We start from the raw sequence: 19,894 nt of genomic DNA, 5'->3' as shown, positions 1-19,894 counted from the left end.
CATACATGTAGATGTTCGAGTGTATACACTGCTGCAGTCATTACACTTGGGGGTTATCCTGCCGTCAGTCGGTTCCCCAGTCGGCCTGAGTTCCAAAGTCTTAGTTCGTCGTTGGTTGCTGTCGCCTCCTCCCTGATGTCAGTGCGACAGGGGTATATAAGATGCAGCCGATCCCATTTTCTTCAGTTTTTCTTGCCCCAAATGTCAGGTGCCCCCAAAAGGTATGCAATTCAACTTGCTAATAAAACATACATAAGAAAAGCAACCAACTTTCAGATACCAGCAAATACTCCCCATAGGAAGTAAAGGGTAGAAGACACACGAACGTACCAGCAAGTAAGAGGGGAAGGAGAGGGTAACCTGGACTGCAGCAGTGTATACACTTGAACATCTACATTTATGGTAGGTACAAAACTGTATTATGTTCATCGTGTTACACTGCTGCAGTCATTACACTTGGGTAGAATCCCAAAGCTGAGGTAGGGTGGCTGGTTCTATAAGGCATTAGGTGTGGCTATGAGGCCCTGCAGCACAGCAGTGGCAAAGCCAGCGCTGGATTTAGAGTATAAAGGCAGATGGTAATGCTTGGTGAAGGTATGCACAGAACTCCATGCTGCTGCTTCCAAAATGTCCTCAGTAGGCACTCCTCTGAGGTAGGCAGTTGAAGTGGCTGCTGCCCTGGTGGAGTGAGGTCTAATGCTGCTAGGTATAGGTTTCCCATGGTGTGTGTAGCAGAAACATAAGCGATGTCCTATCCATTTTGAAATAGTCTGTTTTGAAATGGCTTTTCCCTGTGCTCCTGCAACATGTGCTACCAGTAATTGCTCAGATTTTCTGAAAGCTTTGGTTTTGTCCAAGTAGAAGCGTAACCGCCTGTGAATGTCCAAAGAATGCAGTAGTCTCTCCTCTTTATTCTGTGGTTTTGGATAAAAATTTGGCAAGTGAATAGTTTGGTTTAGAGCCACACTTGAAACCACCTTTGGCATAAACGTAGGGTTAAGTTCTTAAGGACACCCTGTCCTGGTGGAAAATGAGGAAAGGTTCCACTGCCATTGGTGCCTGTAATTCTGAAACTCTTCGAGCTGATGTTATTGCCAGGAGCAGAGCAGTCTTCCAAGAAATATATTTTAATTCTGCTGCATTAGCTGGCTCAAAGGGAGGTAAAGTTAATTTTTCCAAAACAAAGTTGAGGTCCCAAGTTGGAGTAGGTGCTCTACGGGGCAGTCTTATGTTTTTAGCCCCTCTCAGGTACTGTTTTAGCAACGGATTAGAGAAAATTGGAGGATCCGTGTTGTAATGAGCAGAGATGGCAGAGGCGTGGATCTTGATGGATGAAAAAGAGAGACCTTTGTCCAGCATCTCAGTTAAATATTGTAGAATCTGATGAATGTTTGGGACAAGAGGGTCAAGGCTGTGAGCCTGGTTCCAGGCACAGAATCTCTTCCATTTATCCACATAGACTTTCCTGGTACTAGGCCTTCTGGCCTCCAGAATGACATCCATAACAGCTTTGGAGAGAGGCATTGCTTGCTTGACTAAGGAATTTTCCATGCAGCTAGGTTTAAGGTCTTTAGCTGACTGAAGTATCTGATTGTTGTGCTGAGTCAGATGATGTGGGATTTGAAGCAATATCCAGGGTGGTTCTTGTGCTAAATTCTTTAAGATTGGGTACCAGTGCTGGCATGGCCAGTCTGAAGCAATCAGGATCATCTTTGGCTCTTCTTGCCTGGCTTTTATGAGAACCTTTGGAAGGAGAGGTAGTGGAGGGAAAGTGTATACTTGCAGGTTTTTCCAGTTGAATGAGAGGGCATCCACTTTCCATGCTTGTGGATGGTAACACCTTGGGCAAAATTTCTGTAGCTGGTAGTTCATTGGGGATGCAAACAGATCTATGTCCGGGCTCCACCATTTTTGTGTTATCACTCTGAATATTTGTGGATTCAATTCCCATTCATGGGGATCCATGATGTTTCTGCTTAAGTCGTCTGCCAGTGTGTTTTTCTCTCCTGGCAGGATTGTGCTTGAAGATGAACTTGATAGTTTAGAGCTGTGTTCCACAAGGTCATGGCTTGTCTGCAGAGGGGGTAGGAGTGAGTGCCCCCTTGCTTGTTTATATATCACATAACTGTGGTGTTGTCTGTTTTTAGTAATAGTTGTCCTGGATGCAGCATGTCCTTGAAAGCTATAAGGGCATTCTGTACAGCTAACATCTCTTTTTGATTGATGTGAAGATGCCTTTGTTCTGCAGGCCACTTGCCCTGAATACATTTTCCTGCCATGTGTGCTCCCCAGGCGTAATCCAATGCATCTGTTGTCAGTGTTTGCCTGGCTGTGGGTTGAGTAAAAGGCTGTCCCTTGTTGAGGTGACAAGCTTGAGCCCACCATCGAAACTCCTGTTGAAGGCAAGGAATTAGTGGTATAACTGTTTCCAAACTTTGACAGTGCTGAGACCATACACTCTTTAGGTACCATTGCAGTTTCCTCATATGTAGTCTGGCATATGGAATTAGTAGTATGCAAGATGCCATGTAACCCAAGGCCTGCATAATTTTTCTTGCAGGGAGATGGGTTCTTGTTGCCATCAATTGAAAGTATTGAGTCAGTTGTCCTTGCTTGTCTGGCGTGAGATAAGCCATCTGGGCCGTTGTGTTCAAGCTGGCACCCAGGAATATTATTTCTTGTGAGGGCACTAGTTTTGATTTCTTTTCGCTTACTGTGTACCCCAGGCAACTTAACTGTTTTACAAATGCCAGATGTTCTAGAAGATTGTCCTTGCTCTCTGCTTGAATCAGGCAGTCGTCCAGGTACAGATAAATTTGAATTCCTTTCTGTCTGCAAAATGCAATTACTGGTGCCAGGCACTTTGTAAAGACCCTGGGCGTAGTAGATAAGCCAAAGGGCAGTGCAGAGAATTGATAATCCATTGAACCTGCTATGAATCTGAGGTATCTTCTGCAGTTTTGTCTGATAGGGACATGCAGGTATGCCTCCTTGAGGTCCAAAGTCACGAGCCAAGCTTTCTTTCCCAGAATGGGAAGAAGCTGCTGTAGTGTTAACATTTTGAATTTTGGAGCATCCAGGTAAGTGTTTAGAGAAGAAAGATCCAGAATGGGTCTCCAGGCTTTGTCCTTTCTGGGAACCAGAAAGAGTCTTGAATAAAATCCTTGTCCTTGCTCTTGTGGTGGTACCTCTTGAATAGCTCTCATTTCCATGAGTGCTGTAATTTGTTTTTGAGCCTCTGCCCATTGATTTGGTGGCAGATTTGGCATTCCTTTTAACCTTGGCAGTGTGTGAAAGTGGAACCTGTAACCTTGAGATACAATGTTGAGAACCCATTTGTCTTTGGTAATCCAATGCCAATTGTGATAGAAAAGTGCTAGTTTTCCTCCCAAGGGGGCTGCCAAGAGAGAGTTGTTTGGCAGCTGTAATGGGAAGTCATTGAGGCTGCTTTTTATATAGTTGGGGACTGTCTTCCCCATCTTTCTGGCCTGGTGCACCCCATTGTCGAGGCCTGTAAAGACCTTGTGGTTGACCTCTACCTCTCGGACGTCTGTATCTGCCTCTTTGAGGTCTGTCTGTAGCTGGAAAGGACCAATTCTTTGTTGGCCAATTTCTGCTAAATCTTGGTGGCTGAACCTGTAAGAAATCCTTTACCGTTTGCATAGATTTTGCCTTATCCTCCATTTTCTTTAATACATCTTCTGCCTCAACTCCAAATAACACATCCTGCTGTAAAGGTGCATCCAATAATTTTGCTTTAACATGATCTAGTAACGTATGTTCTTTTAACCAAGCATGGCTTCTAATGACAGAGCCTGTAACTGCTGCTCTACAGGAGGCCTCTAAAGAGTCAAAACCACATTGCAAAGTATGCTTTCCCACTTGTTCAGCTGCATGAAATAAATCCTGGATTTCTTTAAAATTAGGAGGATCTGAATCTGGAAGCATTTTTTGTTTTAACTTAGACATCAAAAATTGCTGATATTTTAGCATGTGAAACTGGCAATTTAAGGCTCTCATTGCTAAGGTTGCAGACGTATATACTTTCTTTCCCCATCTGCCTAATGCTCTGGAATCTCTATCAGAGGGAACTGGGTTTTTTGCTGATGAGGACTTAATCCCTTTGGGTCCCAGAGAAATAGTTTCAGGGTCAGCAGCAGGGCTTTTATAGAGAAATTTGTGAGAGTCAGGGACTCTGTAATATCTATAGGGTTTAACAGGGGCTGGAGGTAAGGAGTCAGGGTTTAAGCTGGATTCAGTATAGACATCATCCACAATATCCAACACTGGCGGAATAGCAAGGGGTCTGTGTTGAGGCAATAAAAGGAAGTCTCAGAGCTTTTTCTTGGATTCTGTTTAATCCTGGCCTTCCCAATGGAAATGCTCCCTCATGGTATGTAATGTCCCCCCAAAGGAGTAGTCCTCAGGCGGAGAGGCTAATGGAATTAATTCCTCAGCGTCAGAATCCTCATAAGGGGGTAAGGAATATCCTAAGTCTGAGGATGAATCTGAAGAAATGGACACCTGGTCGGAAGATTCATAGTCTGCATCCTGTCTGGGCCTTTTATCAGGAGGGGGATGGGACCCCCTGATCAGGGTGATTAGGTCTTCGGCCATTTTGAGCATTTGTTTCTTAGGTATGGAAGCCTGTCCTGGAGAATGCTGAATCATCTTCTTTGCTTTTAAGGGGGCCTTAGACTTAGAGGGTTTAATGGTTAACTGGGTAGGTCTGAAGACACCCTCTGAGGCTGTGGATTGCTCAGCTACTTCGGTTCCCTCAGATGGGTTAGTTTCGGTAGGCTGAAACCATGTAGCATCTGTAGGCCCAGCCAGCTCCACGTGGGAGTCGGATGCGGTCTGTGGTTCTGTGGAAGTGGTCGTCAGGGGCTGCATAGGCGCCTCGCTGAAAACTGGAGAACCGGTGACCGGCCTAGAAGAGGCCTCATCGTCGGTTTTGGGCCTCGGATGCCTGTCCTTGTCTTTGCGCTTTTTATGTAATCCTGTCGTCGGGAGTTCAGACGGCATGGTGTAATTGAATTTTCTGCCAAAATAATGTCGGGCAAAATCAAACCAACATTTAATAGTGCACTTGTTAAACCTAGCACAAAACCGACAACCAGTGACGTTGTGGTCTGGGCCTAGGCATGGAATACAATAGCAGTGGAAATCCTTATGAAGTACTTGCTTCCCACATGAAATACAGTTATTAACTTTTACTGACATCGGTCCGAGGCAAGAAAAAGTTTCCCCAATGGGGTACTTAGCTTTGTAGAAGACTTCGGTTCTGGATTCGGAATGCAAATCTCAGGAGTCGGCCGACCGGCACTTGCGAACTGCTTCTGCTTCGGGCTCCGCGTGGCAAGAAAGACAGAAGAAAATGGCATCAGCTGCATCTTATATACCCCGGCACACTGACGTCAGGGAGGAGGCGACAGCAACCGACGCAGGACCAAGACTTTGGAACTCAGGCCAACTGGGGAACCGTCTGACGGCAGGATAACCCAAGTGTAATGACTGCAGCAGTGTAACACTATGAACATCTTTGCTTGACATAGATGGGTAGCCTGTTCTAGAGTATGGGAAATCTCTGGGACAGGAATCTATCCTTCCAGCATGTCTTGTTTATTGTGGTGACAAGGTTTAGGTCCCTAGAGCGTGTAGCTCGGAGGAATTGGGATTTCTTTAGGTGTAGCATGTCCAACAGCTCTGAGTTTGACACAGCTTCATATGTTAGGCAGAGATCACCTCAGAGTAGGCGATATGCTACGGAGTAAAGCTGGAGTTTTTTGAGGCAGTCAGTGTAGGGCATTTGTTTGAGGCCAGTAATCCTCTGTGAGTACTTCTGTGGCCTTTCCAGCTGCTGCAGATATCTTGTGAGGTACATTCCAAAAAGGGCGTTGTACTCTATAAAGAGTCTAATGAGTGTCAAGTAGAGGGGAACAATGACCTCTTTTTTCCTGGATGAGAACCCTTTTAGGATGAGATGTGCCACGTTGAAGGACTTCTTGACTACTGTGGCGATGTGACTATCAAAGGAGAAACTACTGTCCACCTGGGTCCCAAGGTCTCTTATCACACATTCGGTGTTAAGTAGATTGCTGCCTATGTGGTAGTTTATGCGTACAGAGTTTTACCAAAGTGGATGACACTGCACTTTCTGGCATTAAGCTTGAGGCCATGGCTCTGACACCAGGCATCTGTCTCAGCGAGGCCCTTCTGTAGGATGTCCACATCATTTGGGGACTTGACTATGGCTCCTAGTTTGCAGTCATCTGCGAACTTTGTTAGCCAGAGGCCTTCTGTGTTAGCCTGTACTTCAGAGAAGTAGATACCAAACAGGAGTGGTCTCAGGACGGAACCCTGTGGTACTCCACTTGTCACTGCTTGGAGGTCAGATTTGGAGTCTGCAACTTTTACAGAAGCTTGTCACTCATGCAAGTTCACATTTCTCTTTATGTGCAACTTAACTGTACTGTTTAACTCGGGAATATTTTCCACATTCACTATTAAAAAAAACATACGACTGACTGGTTGCGCATTTACTCTAACTAAGATGGCAGTCACTGCGACTTGGTGACAAGCTTCTGGCATCTACACTAACTGGTCAGATTGCTGTACTACATGTTACCAATCTGTGTTTATATATACATTTTTTTTTCTTTTCATCAAGAGTGAAAGTGCTGTAGGTGCACTGGATACTCTAAATTGGCTCTAGACGTGAGTGTGTGCGTGTATGTGCCTTCAGTGGAAGGTTGGCTCGGGCTGGCAACTCGACACTACTGCCAATCATGAGCGGACAGGTGATCCGCTGTAGCGACCCCTAACCGGGAAAAAGCTCAAAAAAGAAGAATCATAAAGAGTGACATTAACTGGAAAGGCCTAGCCAGCTAATCTGAGGTGGTAGCAGTTTACTACCTTGTTATGTACATGTGTCTTAATTATGTAATTCTAAAGTATTCTTTCAAATCGGGTAATCCTAGACCACCTTGTTCTATGGAGTGAAATAACCTACCCTCACAAGTCTTGCTCTTTTCCTCCCAAATAAATGTCTTAAATTCTTTACTGATTATTTTCCACAAAGTACAGTTTTGTACCTACCATAAATGTAGATGCTCGAGTGTTCACACTGCTGCAGTCATTACACTTGGTTATCCTGCCGTCAGGCGGTCCAGCAGTCGGCCAGAGTTCCAAAGTCTTGGTCCGGCATCGGTTGCTGTCACTTCTTCCCTGACGTCAATGCGCCAGGGGTATATAAGATGCATCCGATGCCATTTTCTTCAGTTTTTCTTGCCCCAGATGTCAGGTGGCCTCAAGTAGGTAGGCAATACATATTCCTACTAAAAAATATACATATAAAGTAAAAACAATACCTTCAGATACAAGCAAATACACCACAAAGATTGTAAAGGATAGAAAGGCATAGGTAAATCCAGCTAGTTCAGAGGGGATGGAGGGAGGGTAACCTGGACTGCAGCAGTGTGAACACTAACATCTACATTTATGATAGGTATAAAACTGTACTAGTTCATCGTGTTACACTGCTGCAGTCATTACACTTGGGTAGAATCCCAAAGCTAAGGTTGGGTGGCTGGTTTATAAAGAGTTAGGATTGGCTATGAGCCCCTGTAGAACTGCAGTGGCAAATCCTGCTCTGGATTTAGAGTAAAGAGGCAAGTGGTAATGCTTGGTAAAAGGTGTGCACTGAACTCGGTTGCAGCCTCCAAAATTTCCTTGGTAGGTACTCCTCTGAGGAAGGCTGTTGAAGTGGCTGTTGCCCTGGTGGAATATGGCCTAATGTTATTAGGGACTGATTTTCCATGCTGTGTGTAGCAGTAGCGAATACAGTGAGCAGTAGCGAATACAGTGTCCTATCCATTTGGATATAGTCTGCTTTGTGATAGCCTTGCCCTGTGATCCTGCAGCATATGCTACAAACAGTTGCTCAGTTTTCCTGAAAGCTTTTGTTTTGTCCAAGTAGAAGCATAGCTGCCTGTGTATGTTCAAAGAGTGCAGAAGTTTCTCCCCTTTATTCTGGGGGTTTCGATAAAAAGTTGGCAAATGGATGGTTTGGTTAAGAGCCACACTAGATACCACCTTTGGCCTAAAGGTAGGGTTTGTCCTTAAAGAAACCCTGTCCTGATGAAAAATTATACAAGGTTCCACTGCCATTAATGCCTGTAGCTCTGAGACTCTTCGTGCTGAAGTTACTGCCAGAAGCAGAGCTGTTTTCCATGATAAAAATTTTAGATCGGCTGTATTGGCTGGCTCAAAAGGTGGCAGGGTCAGTTTTTCCAAAATGAAACTGAGGTCCCAAGTTGGTGTTGGTGCTCTGCAGGGCAGTCTTATGTTTTTAGCCCCTCTGACGTACTGCTTTAGCAAGGGATGAGAGAATAAAGGAGGATCCATGTTGTAATGTGCTGAAATGGCAGAGACGTGGATCTTAATTGATGAGAAGGACAGGCCTTTGTCCAGCATCTCAGTTAAGTATTGTAAAATCTGAGGAATGTTTGGGATAAGAGGGTCAAGGCTTTGAGCCTGGTTCCAGCCGCAGAATCTCTTCCATTTTTCTGAGTAAGCTTTCCTGGTGCTAGGCCTCCTGGCCTCCAAAATGACATCCATAACAAATTTAGAGAGAGGTGTTGCCTGTTTGACTAATGAATCTGCCATGCAGCCAGGTTTAGAGTTTTGAGCTGACTGTGCAGGATCTGATTGTTTTGAGTCAGAAGGTGTAGAATTTGAGGCAAAATCCATGGTGGGCCTTGAGCCAAGTTCCTCAAGATAGGGTACAAGTGCTTGCGTGGCCATTCTGGAGCAATCAGGATCATCTGTGATTTTTCTTGTCTGGCTTTTAGGAGTACCTATGAAAGGAGAGGCAGTGGTGGGAAGGCATAAACTTTTAGGCTTTTCCAGCTGAACAAGAGAGCATCCACTTTCCATGCTTGTGTGTGATAAGTCCTTGTGCAGAAGTTTTGTAGTTGGCAATTCAGTGGGGAGGCAAAAAGATGTATGTCTGGGCATCCCCAATTTTGCATTACCATACTGAAGATTTGTGGATTCAATTTCCATTCGTGAGGGTCCATATTTCTGCTTAGATCGTCTGCCAGAGTATTTTTCTTTCCTGGCAGGAATTGTGCTTGCAGATGAACTTGATATGTTAGACCTGTGTTCCACAAGGTCATGGCTTGCCTGCATAGGGGATAAGAATGAGTGCCTCCTTGCTTGTTTATGTGCCACATTACTGTGGTGTTGTCTGTCTTTAATAATAATTGTCCTGGATGCAGAAGGTCCTTGAAAGCTGTTAGGGCATTTTGAACAGCCAACATCTCTTTTTAATTGATGTGAAGATGCATCTGGTCTGTGGTCCACTTGCCCTGAATGCATTTTCCTGCCATGTGTGCTCCCCAGGCGTAATCCGAAGCATCTGTTGTTAGAGTCTGCCTGGCTGTGGGTAGGGTAAAAGGCTGACCCTTGTTTAGGTGACATGCCTGTGCCCACCATCGAAACTCCTGTTGTAGGCAGGGAATCATTGGTATTACTGCTTCTAAATTGTGAGAGTGTTGAGTCCAAACACATTTTAGGTACCATTGTAATTTCCTCATATGCAGTCTGGCATATGGTATTAGTAGTATGCAGGATGCCATGAATCCCAGGGCCTGCAGAATTTTTCTTGCAGGGAGATGGGACTTTTTTGCCAGTAATTGAAAATATTGAGTTAACTGAATTTGTTTGTCTGGCGTGAGATAAGCCATCAGGGCTGTTGTATTTAAGCTGGCACCCAGGAATATAATCTGTTGTGAGGGCACTAGTTCTGACTTCTTTTCGTTTACTGTGTACCCTAGAAAAATTAGCAACCTTTTTACAAACGCCAGATGATGTAGAAGAATGTCCTTTGTCTCTGCTTGAATGAGGCAGTTGTCCAGGTATGGATATATTTGAATTCTTTTTGGTCTGCAAAACGTAATTACTGGTGCCAGGCACTTTGTAAAGACCCTGTGCACAGTAGATAAGCCAAAGGGCAGTGCAGAGAATTGGTAGCGCATTGTACCAGCTTTGAATCTGAGGTATCTTCTGCAACTTTGTCTGATAGGGACATGCAGGTATGCCTCTTTGAGGTCCAGAGTAACAAGTCAAGCCTTCTTGCCCAGCATGGGTAGAAGCTGCTGTAATGTCAACATTTTGAATTTCGGAATATCCAGGTAAGTATTTAGAACTGATGGGTCTAGTATGGGCCGCCAGGCCTTGTCCTTTCTGGGGACCAGGAACAGTCCTGAGTAAAATCCTTGTCCTTGTTGTGGTACTTTTTGAATAGCTCTCATGGCCATGAGGGCTGTAATTTGTTTTTGTGCCTCTGCCCATTGATTCTGTGGCAGGTCTGGCATTCCTTTTAGCCTTGGAAAAGTATGAAAGTGGAACCTGTAACCCTGAGACAATATTCAGAACCCATTTGTCTTGGGTGATTGTTTGCCAGTTTTGAGAAAAAAGTGCTAGTTTTCCCCCTAAGGGGGCTGCCTAAAGGGAAGTGCTTGGCATACTAAGGGGGAAGTCATTGGGACCGTTTCCTGTAAGGTTGAGACTTGGCCTCACCTCCTTTTGGGATTGAGGTGCCCCACTGTCGTCTGTTAGAACCTTGGGGTTGAGATCTGCCTCTTGGGCGTCTGTATCTGCCTCTCTGTGGCCTGTCTGACACTGGAAAGGGACCAATTCTTTGTTGGCCCATTTCTGCTAAATCGAGGTGGCTGTACCTGTAAGAAATCCTTGACTGTTTGCATAGATTTAGCCTTATCCTCCATTTTCTTTAACACCTCTTCTGCCTTAACACCAAACAAGGTATCATGCTGTAAAGGAGCATCCAATAATTTTGCCTTAACATGATTAGGTAAACTCTGTTCTTTTAACCAAGCATGTCTTCGAATCACAGAACCTGTAACTGCGGATCTACAAGAGGCCTCTAAAGAATCAAAACCACATTGCAGCGTATGTTTCCCCACCTGTTCAACTGCATGCAATAAATCCTGCATTTCTTTACAGTCAGGAGCTTCTGAGCTTGCAAACATTTTCTGTTTTAACTGAGCCATTAAATATTGTTGGTACTTAAGCATGTGAAAGTGGCAATTTAAAGCCCTTACTGCTAAAGTTGCAGAAGTGTAAACTTTCTTCCCCCATCTATCCAAAGCTCTGGAATCTCTGTCAGAGGGTACTGGATTTTTTACAATGGAAGCCTTAACCCCTTTTGGACCCTGGGAAACAGTTTCTGGATCAGCAGAAGGGTTTATATAAAGAAACTTGTGAGAGAGAGGGACAAGTTTCCCCAAAAGAATAATCCTCCGGAGGAGAGGCTGAAGGGATAGATTCTTCATCATCAGAGTCCTCATAGGGGGTAGAGAGTATTCCTGGTCTGAAGAGGAATCAGAGGAAATGGAAACCTGATCAGAGGAATCAGTCTGTATCCTCCCTAAGCCTTTTCTCAGGAGGGGGATGGGAACTTTTAGTTATGTACTTACCATAACTTTAGATGTTTGGGATCCATCTCGCCTACATTCTGTACTGATGGGCTCGGAGCCGATCCCTCGGCTCCGACTCGGCACGCTATGCTATAGAGCGAGGCCTCTTATTGGCTGAGCTATTTCTTATCCCAGGATGCACCACCACTAATCCCCCAGATCTTGTTTGTCCGCATTCATGCACACATGCACAACTTGTTTATATAACATTGTTAGATGTTTCAAGATGAAACAACAGGATTCGGACCTTCTGATATCCTCTGATCTCCAAGGAAGGGGAATGAGGGTGGGTTATTAGAATGGAGGCGAGATGGATCCCAAACATCTAAAGTTATGGTAAGTACATAACTAAAAGATGTTATGTGATCCTATCTCACCTACATTCCGTACTGATGGTACAGCCGCCCTAGCACCTAAATCCTGGGTGGCTCATTGGAAAACACTCCTGAGCACTGTGGAACCAAATGAAGCTCGTCCTCTAGATGCCACATCCAATTTATAGTCGGAAATGAAAGTGTGCGGGAAGACCATGTAGCCGCAGCACAAATGTCACTAATGGCAAGCTCAGAATGACATGCAAAGCAAGTGGCCATAGCTCTTGTAGAATGAGCTTTGACAGAGGTGGTAAGCTCTTTGTTAGAATAAGAATACGCTTGCGTAATACAGTCCCTGATCCATTTGGCAATAGTGACCTTTGTGACAGCTTTGCCCAATTTATTGTCTGCAAAGGATACAAACAACTGATCTGTTTTCCTTGTTTGTTTGGTCCTGTCTAAATAAAACGCAACTGCCTGTGGACATCTAATGTGTGGAATATGAATTCCGCTTTGTTAGAATATTTCGGAAAAAAAACTGGAAGTTCTAATGATTGTTGTAGGCAGAAACTGGAACAAACTTTAGGGACAAAGGAAGGATTTGGCCTGAGAGATACTCTGTCTTTGTGAAAAACCAAGTACGGAGGTTTTACAGACAAAGCTTGAAGCTCTGAAACTCTTCTGGCAGAAGTAATCGCCACCAGAAAAGCAGTCTTCCATGATAGAAATTTTAGATCACATGTCGCTGCCGGTTCGAAGGGGAGGAAGTTAAGGCGTAACACCACATCGAGATCCCATGGAGGAGCAGGATGAGAAATCGGAGGTCTTAAAAGCGCAGCACCTTTCAAGAAGGTCTTACACAATCTGTTGCTCATTAAGGGTGGGTTTATAGATTCGTGAAAATTGGAAATCGCTGCCAATTGAACCTTGATGGTAGAGACTGAAGAGCCTTGATTGAAAAGAGAAGTTAAAACTTTAGTACTTCTGATACGGAATAGTGATGGGATCCAGGCCCGAGTTGAGCCCAAATAGCAAATCTTTTCCATTTGCTAGAATACAATTTCTTTGTAGCAGACTTGTGGGCCAAGATAAGATGTGTACAACTTCTGGATCCAATGTATGACTCCTGACTATAGTCGGAAGAGGAGGAGCCAAGCCGTCAATTTTAAGGTGTGTAGGGACTGGTGGAATAGTCCCGACTGATGAACCAAAAGGTCTGGGATCTGATCCAGGAACCATGGACCTTCCAGAGCATATTTCAAGATAGGGAAACCATACTTGACGAGGCCAGTAAGGAGCAACTAAGATCATTTTGCTCCCCAAGAGAGATGCCTTTTGGATCACCCTGGGAAGGAGAGGAACTGGGGGGAAGGCATAAAGCAAGCCGGGGGGCCAAGGACGGGCTAGTGCGTCCATGGGGCCCTTCCCCGGAGCCGGGATAGGGAGAAGAATTTTTTGCACTTCGCATTCAGTGGAGTCGCGAAGAGGTCGCAACACGGAACTCCCCATTTGCTGAAAATCTGATTTGCAACTGTCATGTTCAGAGACCATTCGTGAGGAGAGAGGATGGTTCTGCTCAGTCTGTCGGCTATCACATTGGACTTGCCCGGGATATGAGTAGCCACTAGAAAGCGTTTGGTCGAGACTGCCCATTCCCAGACTCTCATGGCCTCTCTGCAAAGAGGATAGGATCTGGTCCCTCCCTGTTTGTTCAGGTACCAGACAACTGACATGTTGTCTGAGTGAACGGAAATTACGCCCTAAGAGAGGTAATCGTGAAGGGCTTGAAGGGACAGAAGCACCGCCCTCATTTCTAGGATGTTGATATGAAGTAGGGTCTCTTCTGGGTGCCATTTGCCTTGGACTGACCTGCCCAGGGAATGCCCCCCCCCCCCCCCCCATCTGGGAGGCGTCCGTGGTCAAAGTGGCCGCAGGAGGAGGTGGAACAAAGGGTCGCCCCTGATCCAAATTGGAGGGCACTAGCCACCAGCGAAGGTCCCGTTTGCAGGTTTCCGTGATCCATATGAGGTGACTGAGAGGGAGTTCCTGAAAGGACCACTGAGCTGAAAGAAGCCATTGGAGAATTCTCATGTGCAACCTTGCCAGGAGGACTAGAAGAACCGTGGAGGACATGGATCCCAATAGCTGCAGGAACATTCTGGCTGGGGCTTTGGACCTGGGAAGTAAGGCTCGAACTTGAGTCTGTACAGTTTGTATTCTGTCTGTAGGTAGATAGACCCGCATTCGGTTTGAGTCTATCTCTACCCCTATGAATCTTATGCGTTGAGATGGCAGCAACACAGACTTTGGCCAATTGAAGGTGATTCCAAGGGAATTGCCCAGTGATATAGTGGCTTGTAGGCTCCGCAATAGGAGATGCTTGGAGGTGGCAGTTAGGAGCCAGTCGTCTAGATACGGAAACACCTGGAATCCTCGACTTTTCAGGTGAGCAGTCACGACCGCCAAACATTTGGTGAACACCCTGGGGGCTGTGGTGAGACCAAAGGGCAGCGCGCGGAACTGAAAATGACTGCCTCCTATGCTGAAGCGCAGATGTCTCCTGGATGCTTGATGTACCATGATATGGTAATAAGCGTCCTTGAGATCTATGGAGCACATCCAAACACCTTTCTCCAGCAATGGAAGAATGGTTTGTAGGGTGACCATTCGGAACTTGGACTTTTTGACTGAACGGTTTAGAATGCTGAGATCCAAAATGGGTCTCAAGTCCCCGGTCTTTTTTGGCACCAAAAAGAATCTTGAGTAAGTCCCTAATCCGATCTGGTCTGCGGGACCGTTGGATGACTCCTTTTTGCAGCAGCTTTGAAACTTCTGAGGCTGCAGTTTCCCGTTGACTGGGTGGCGGGTCCAGGATTTTTTTGGACTGAGGTGGATAGTGAGAGAAAGGGATGGTGTAACCTCCGGCGATAATTCGAAGCACCCATCGGTCCTGAGTGATACCTTCCCAGGCTTTTAAGTGCCTCAAAAAATGACCCCCAACTGGCTCCAGAGCTGCACAGTCGGGCAATCCCTCAGGGACTGTGAAAGGCTGAAGAGCCAAGAAAGGACTCACGGTCTCCAGTGTTGCGAGGGCCTCTGCCGCCTCTGGGACGGCGTCTTCCGGAAGAATTTCCCCCTCCCCTGCCTCTGGAAGGGGGATCATCCTGCTGAGGGGTAAGGCTTCTGAGATCTACGGAACCACATTTTCCCTCCTCTTTTAGCCTTGGGATAAGGCCGAAAGGGAGTGGAAAATCGTGCCCCTACGGCAGTCAGAGTCTTACCCTCCTGTTCGCAGTGGGTCAGTGTGTCCTTTACCTTGGGTCCAAACAGGGAGGACCCATCAAAGGGGGTGTCGGCAAAGGAAGACTTAAAGGCCTCCGCGAAATGACACAGGCGGAGCCAGGCTTGTCTCCGTAGAGCAATGCCTGTACCTGCCGCTCTACTCTCCCCTTCGGCCGCATAAGAAATGAGCCTCATGGACGAGTTTGAAATGGACGACAATGTAGCCAGCTGAGAGCCAACCGTCTGGGCCAGCTCCTCAGGCAGGTTACCCAAGAGGGTATCGGAAAGTTCTTTAATCAGATCCCTCTGAAATCTGGTAAAGTGCGTAAGGTAGTTCAAAGACCTTAATGTAAAGGCCGCTGAACTTAGGGTGCGCTTCGTGCGTGCGATCCATGCTCCTAGACTCCTTATTAGGAGGATGGACGGACGTCGAAGCCTCTGCTACATCTTGCTGGGTAGCAGATGCCACCACCAAAGCATCTACAGCCACACCTTTAGTTAGAAACTCTTTTTCAGGGGGTGCCGAGAGGAACTTATTAGGACGAGCAGGCACCGGTTCCACAGAGTCTGGGTGTTCCCACGCCCTTCGACAGATCAAATCCAAGAGCTCGAAGGGCGGAGACACCCAGGAGGCGGAGGGCTGAGCCCCGAAGGCCTTAAGGAACACCGACTCATCAGCAGAAGGGGGTTTGGACTGCCAGCCGCCTCGTTGTTTAAGGGCTTCCAGGATGTCTGCAAAGGAGACATCATCCGAGGACGACTTAGGGGACCCTTCTGCATCATCGAGATCAGCGTCTGATGTAACAGACTCATCAGGGGAGTCAACGTGCTTCCTCTTGCATGATCTTTTCCTGGGGGGTTCTTCCGAAGAAGCTTCAGAAGGACCTCCAGGAGGGGGGAAAACCCCAGTGGGGGTAACCTCAGACCCCAGGGCTCCGCTGTCTAAGGACAGGGGGACTGCCAAAGACCCAGTCTCAGTATGCAGGGAAGGAGCTGGGGAGACCGTGGAGGTAGCCAAAGATGATTTGGCTAACGCACTCCTCATAGCCCTGAAGGCGGGACCACCAGAATCCTGGGAGGGTCCCATCTCCGTGGCCACGACGGTAGACGGCACTCCCGCAGCCGACACACCGAGAGAAGACTTGGGACCGAAAACATCAATCCCGAAGCATCCCCGCCGGGGCCGACGGAAGAAGTCCGTGTACCGAACTCCGACTCAAGAGCCGGAGTTGGAGTAAGGGTCGGGCCCGACCCTAAAACCACCACCGGTTCCACCAGCACCGGCTCCAACGTGCCGAGGCTGTTGGAGGAGGAACCATAGTAGCAAGGTGGACCATCGGCTCCGAAGCCGAATGAGCTGGAGCCGAAACTAGCTTTTGGAACACCGGAGACTGGAAGAGTCTTAGGAGCACCCTGTCGATGTCCGAATCAGACATCTTGGAGGATCTGGACGATATCGATCGGGTCCGAACCGATTTCTCCATCGGCTCCATAGGACTAGGGGACCGGCTCCGAATGGATTCTATAATTATCGGTTCCGAGGGAGATCTCAACAATAGCTGTTAAAACAGCTTTTGGGTTCAAAACAAGCAAATTCCTGACAGGAAAAGCCTAAATAAAGTACTTAGCCCAGCCAAGTTAAGACCACGTCTAAGCTTGTAAGCGGCAAACGAGATCTGGGGGATTAGTGGTGGTGCATCCTGGGATAAGAAATAGCTCAGCCAATAAGAGGCCTCGCTCTATAGCATAGCGTGCAGAGTCGGAGCAGAGGGATCGGCTCCGAGCCCATCAGTACAGAATGTAGGCGAGATAGGATCACATAACATCCCCTGATTAGAGTAATGAGGTCTTCGGCCATTTTAAGCATCTGTTTCTTAGACATGGAGGACTGTCCAGGAGAATGCTATACTTGCTTCTTTGTGTTGCTTTAATGGTAAGTTGTGAAGGTCTGAAAACACCCTCAGAAGCAGATACCTGCTCAGCGGCTCCGGACCCATCTGAGGGATTAGTTTCCGTAGGCCAAATACCTTGAGTTTCCAGAGGCCTAGTTGTCTCCATGTGGGAGTCGGAGGCGGCCTGTGGCTCTGAGGTAGTGGGTGTCAGGGGCTGCGAAAGCACCTCACTGAGAACCGGCGACTGGCCTAGAAGAGGTTTCGTCTTCGGTTTTGGACCTCGGATGCATGTCTTTATCCTTGTCTTTGCATAGTATAATTGAACCTTCGGCCAAAGTAGTGCAAAGCAAAATCAAAACGTCTTTTTGTAGGGGGTTCGTTAAATCTAGCACAAAACCGACAACTAGTGACGTCGTGATCAGGGCCTAGGCATGGAATAAAGTAAGAGTGGAAGTCCTTATGAGGTATTTGCTTCCCACAAGAAATACAATTATTAACTTTTTCTGACATTGGTCTGAGGCAAGAAAAAAGTTTCCCCAACGGGGTACTTAGCTTTATTGATGACTTCGGATCTGAAATTCGACTTCGAAAATCTCAGGAGTCGGCTGACCGGCACTTGCGAACTGTTTCTGCTTCGGGCACCGCGCGGCAAGACAGACTGGAGAAAATGGTGTTGGATGCATCTTATATACCCCTGGCGCACTGACGTCAGGGAAGAAGCAACAGCAACAGATGCCGGACCAAGACTTTGGAACTCTGGCTGACTGCGGGACCGCCTGACGGCAGGATAACCAAGTGTAATGACTGCAGCAGTGTAACATGATGAATAATTTCCTCTGGTTGATAGAAATATGCCTGACCAGCATATAATACTACAGGGGCTGGAAACATTTTCACTGCTTGTACCTTACTGTCTATATCCAGTCAAGAACTTTCAACTTCTCAATTCTTATATTAACTTTTGTTTAGTTTCTTTTAAGAGCAGCAAAAGTTCTGATCATGTTCAGCACATAAAAAATGTTCAACAGATATCACTTTGCCTAAGCCAAGTGAAAAACACATTCATCTCTCCATTCTCACCTGCGACAGTGTATGTGTAAGGGTTCATTCAGAACAATGAAGTCTACTGACCGAACTCCCAAGCCCACATACCATGGAATCATCGACTATGTTAATCCAAATACTAATGCACTATAATGCAGAAACATGGTGACTGCAAGGGCAACCCAACACTGACCACACTATAATACAGAAACATGGTTACTGCAAGGGCAACTCGAATACTTACACATTACAATGCCAAAACACAGGAACCATAACACTTAACGTATTACAAAGAAGAAAAACAAGGACTGCAAGGGCAACAGCCCAGAAAAGTGCACAGAGGCAATGATGACCTCAGAATAACACAATGGAAAGGGCAGGGCATTTTTTCTTATTTTACTGAAATGTAATTCTAGGCTTTTTACGATCCTCACAGATCAACAGCCTAGTACCTATGAACATGTCAAAATTATGAGAGATGTTGCAAAAGGTATATAAATATAGACAATATGCAAGGCAGTTTTTTTTTAGAAACACTATATAAAGAAGGTTTGGCAATAACGAAACCTTTTCATGCCTGGAAAATTAGGACTCAAGGAAAGATAATCGAAAGAAACAGTTCCATATAAATACAACTGTCTGGAAAGCTCTAAATGCAAGTTGAGTTGCCGTAGCATACAGATTAAGTCAGAACACAAATTAACGAAGTACACAGAAATGCAAAAAGTGCTCATCTCTACAATGTGTACTGTTCTCCCTCCCCTTCCCAATGTTTCAGTGTTTCCTCAGTGCAACCTAAAAAGCATACTGGCAAAATCCACTCATAGATGGTGAGGGGCTTTAAACAGAAATCGGTACTAATGATGCAGTGTGGTCAGCTGTACCTCATACTACGGTCAAAAGGAAATAAAAACTAAAAGGACCAGCTTTCACTTCAAATCATTTTAAACAGGCCCTGCTAGCAACTTTTTTCCCTTCCTACTTTATAGTCACTTGATGTTATGCTCACCGCCAGGGATGCTTCCTGACTGAAAAGGATATATTTTAGATATTAACAGCAGCGACTGAAAGATTTGCACATTTCAATAACTGAAGTTTCAACAGCCACTCACCTTGCATAAAAAAAGTGCTAGCAAACATACTACTTGGTGGTTTTGGAGAGGAATAATTGGGAGAGTCTCTGTTAAAGTCATCTGGACTTGGAGAAGGTGCATATACCTAAAACACAAGAAAACACAGGTTACTGCCAAAAATCAAAAACCTGTGCATCGTTAAATCTGACTACTAAAAAAACAGAATATTCAAATACACAAACATATGACTTTAAAAAAATCCACAAACACTGAAAAAAATAAGTTACAAAAAAAATTCACCGAAATGACGAAGATAAGCCAGAGGACATCAAGTGTAATAGAAAAACTTTATAATCACACAGAACTTAAAGTGATGTAAAATCATCATGTCACACATTTAAAAACCCAACACATCAATTCAAGACATACAACTAAGACAGATTTATTAAGTATTAAAAAATTGGCTCAAAGTGCATTTGGGTGTATGCAGCAAATACATAAAATAATGTACAGTAAAATCACATTACGAGCATAAAATATCAATTTACAGTCCAGCTCTTTAAATTTACAATACTAGTAATACTAGTTTTTTCATTTAACCTTGGGGGACTTGTAGCATTCAACAGTAACTGCCAATGCAATTCATGAGCTTCCAAGACTGCTGACAAATAAATTGCCTCCCCTTATCAAAAGGAGTTTTCTCTAAAATAAAATCTCTTAAAAGATCTACATAGTCCCACATATCTAGAAAGAGAATGGGATGTGTCCCATCTCAACAGCTTAAGAAT

General features: G+C 45.5%; 1 protein-coding gene across 4 annotated transcripts in view; it reads right to left on the bottom strand.

Annotated features, from left to right (window-relative positions):
- The window catches only part of TCF12 (transcription factor 12), a 1,980,472-nt gene that overhangs the window by 329,945 nt on the left and 1,630,633 nt on the right, over positions 1-19,894 (bottom strand). For all 4 annotated transcript variants that reach the window (XM_044078972.1, XM_044078971.1, XM_044078973.1 and 1 more), the window contains one exon: positions 19,146-19,251. In XM_044078972.1, the coding sequence (XP_043934907.1) occupies positions 19,146-19,251 (106 nt within the window). The remainder of the gene's footprint in view (positions 1-19,145; positions 19,252-19,894) is intronic.

This window comes from Protopterus annectens, chromosome 7.part1 (assembly GCF_019279795.1).
Source record: "Protopterus annectens isolate FY-2018-M chromosome 7.part1, PAN1.0, whole genome shotgun sequence".
Taxonomy (NCBI): domain Eukaryota; kingdom Metazoa; phylum Chordata; order Ceratodontiformes; family Protopteridae; genus Protopterus; species Protopterus annectens.
The sequence above is the reverse complement of the archived record's forward strand: the minus strand, read 5'-3'. Positions and strand labels throughout refer to the sequence as shown.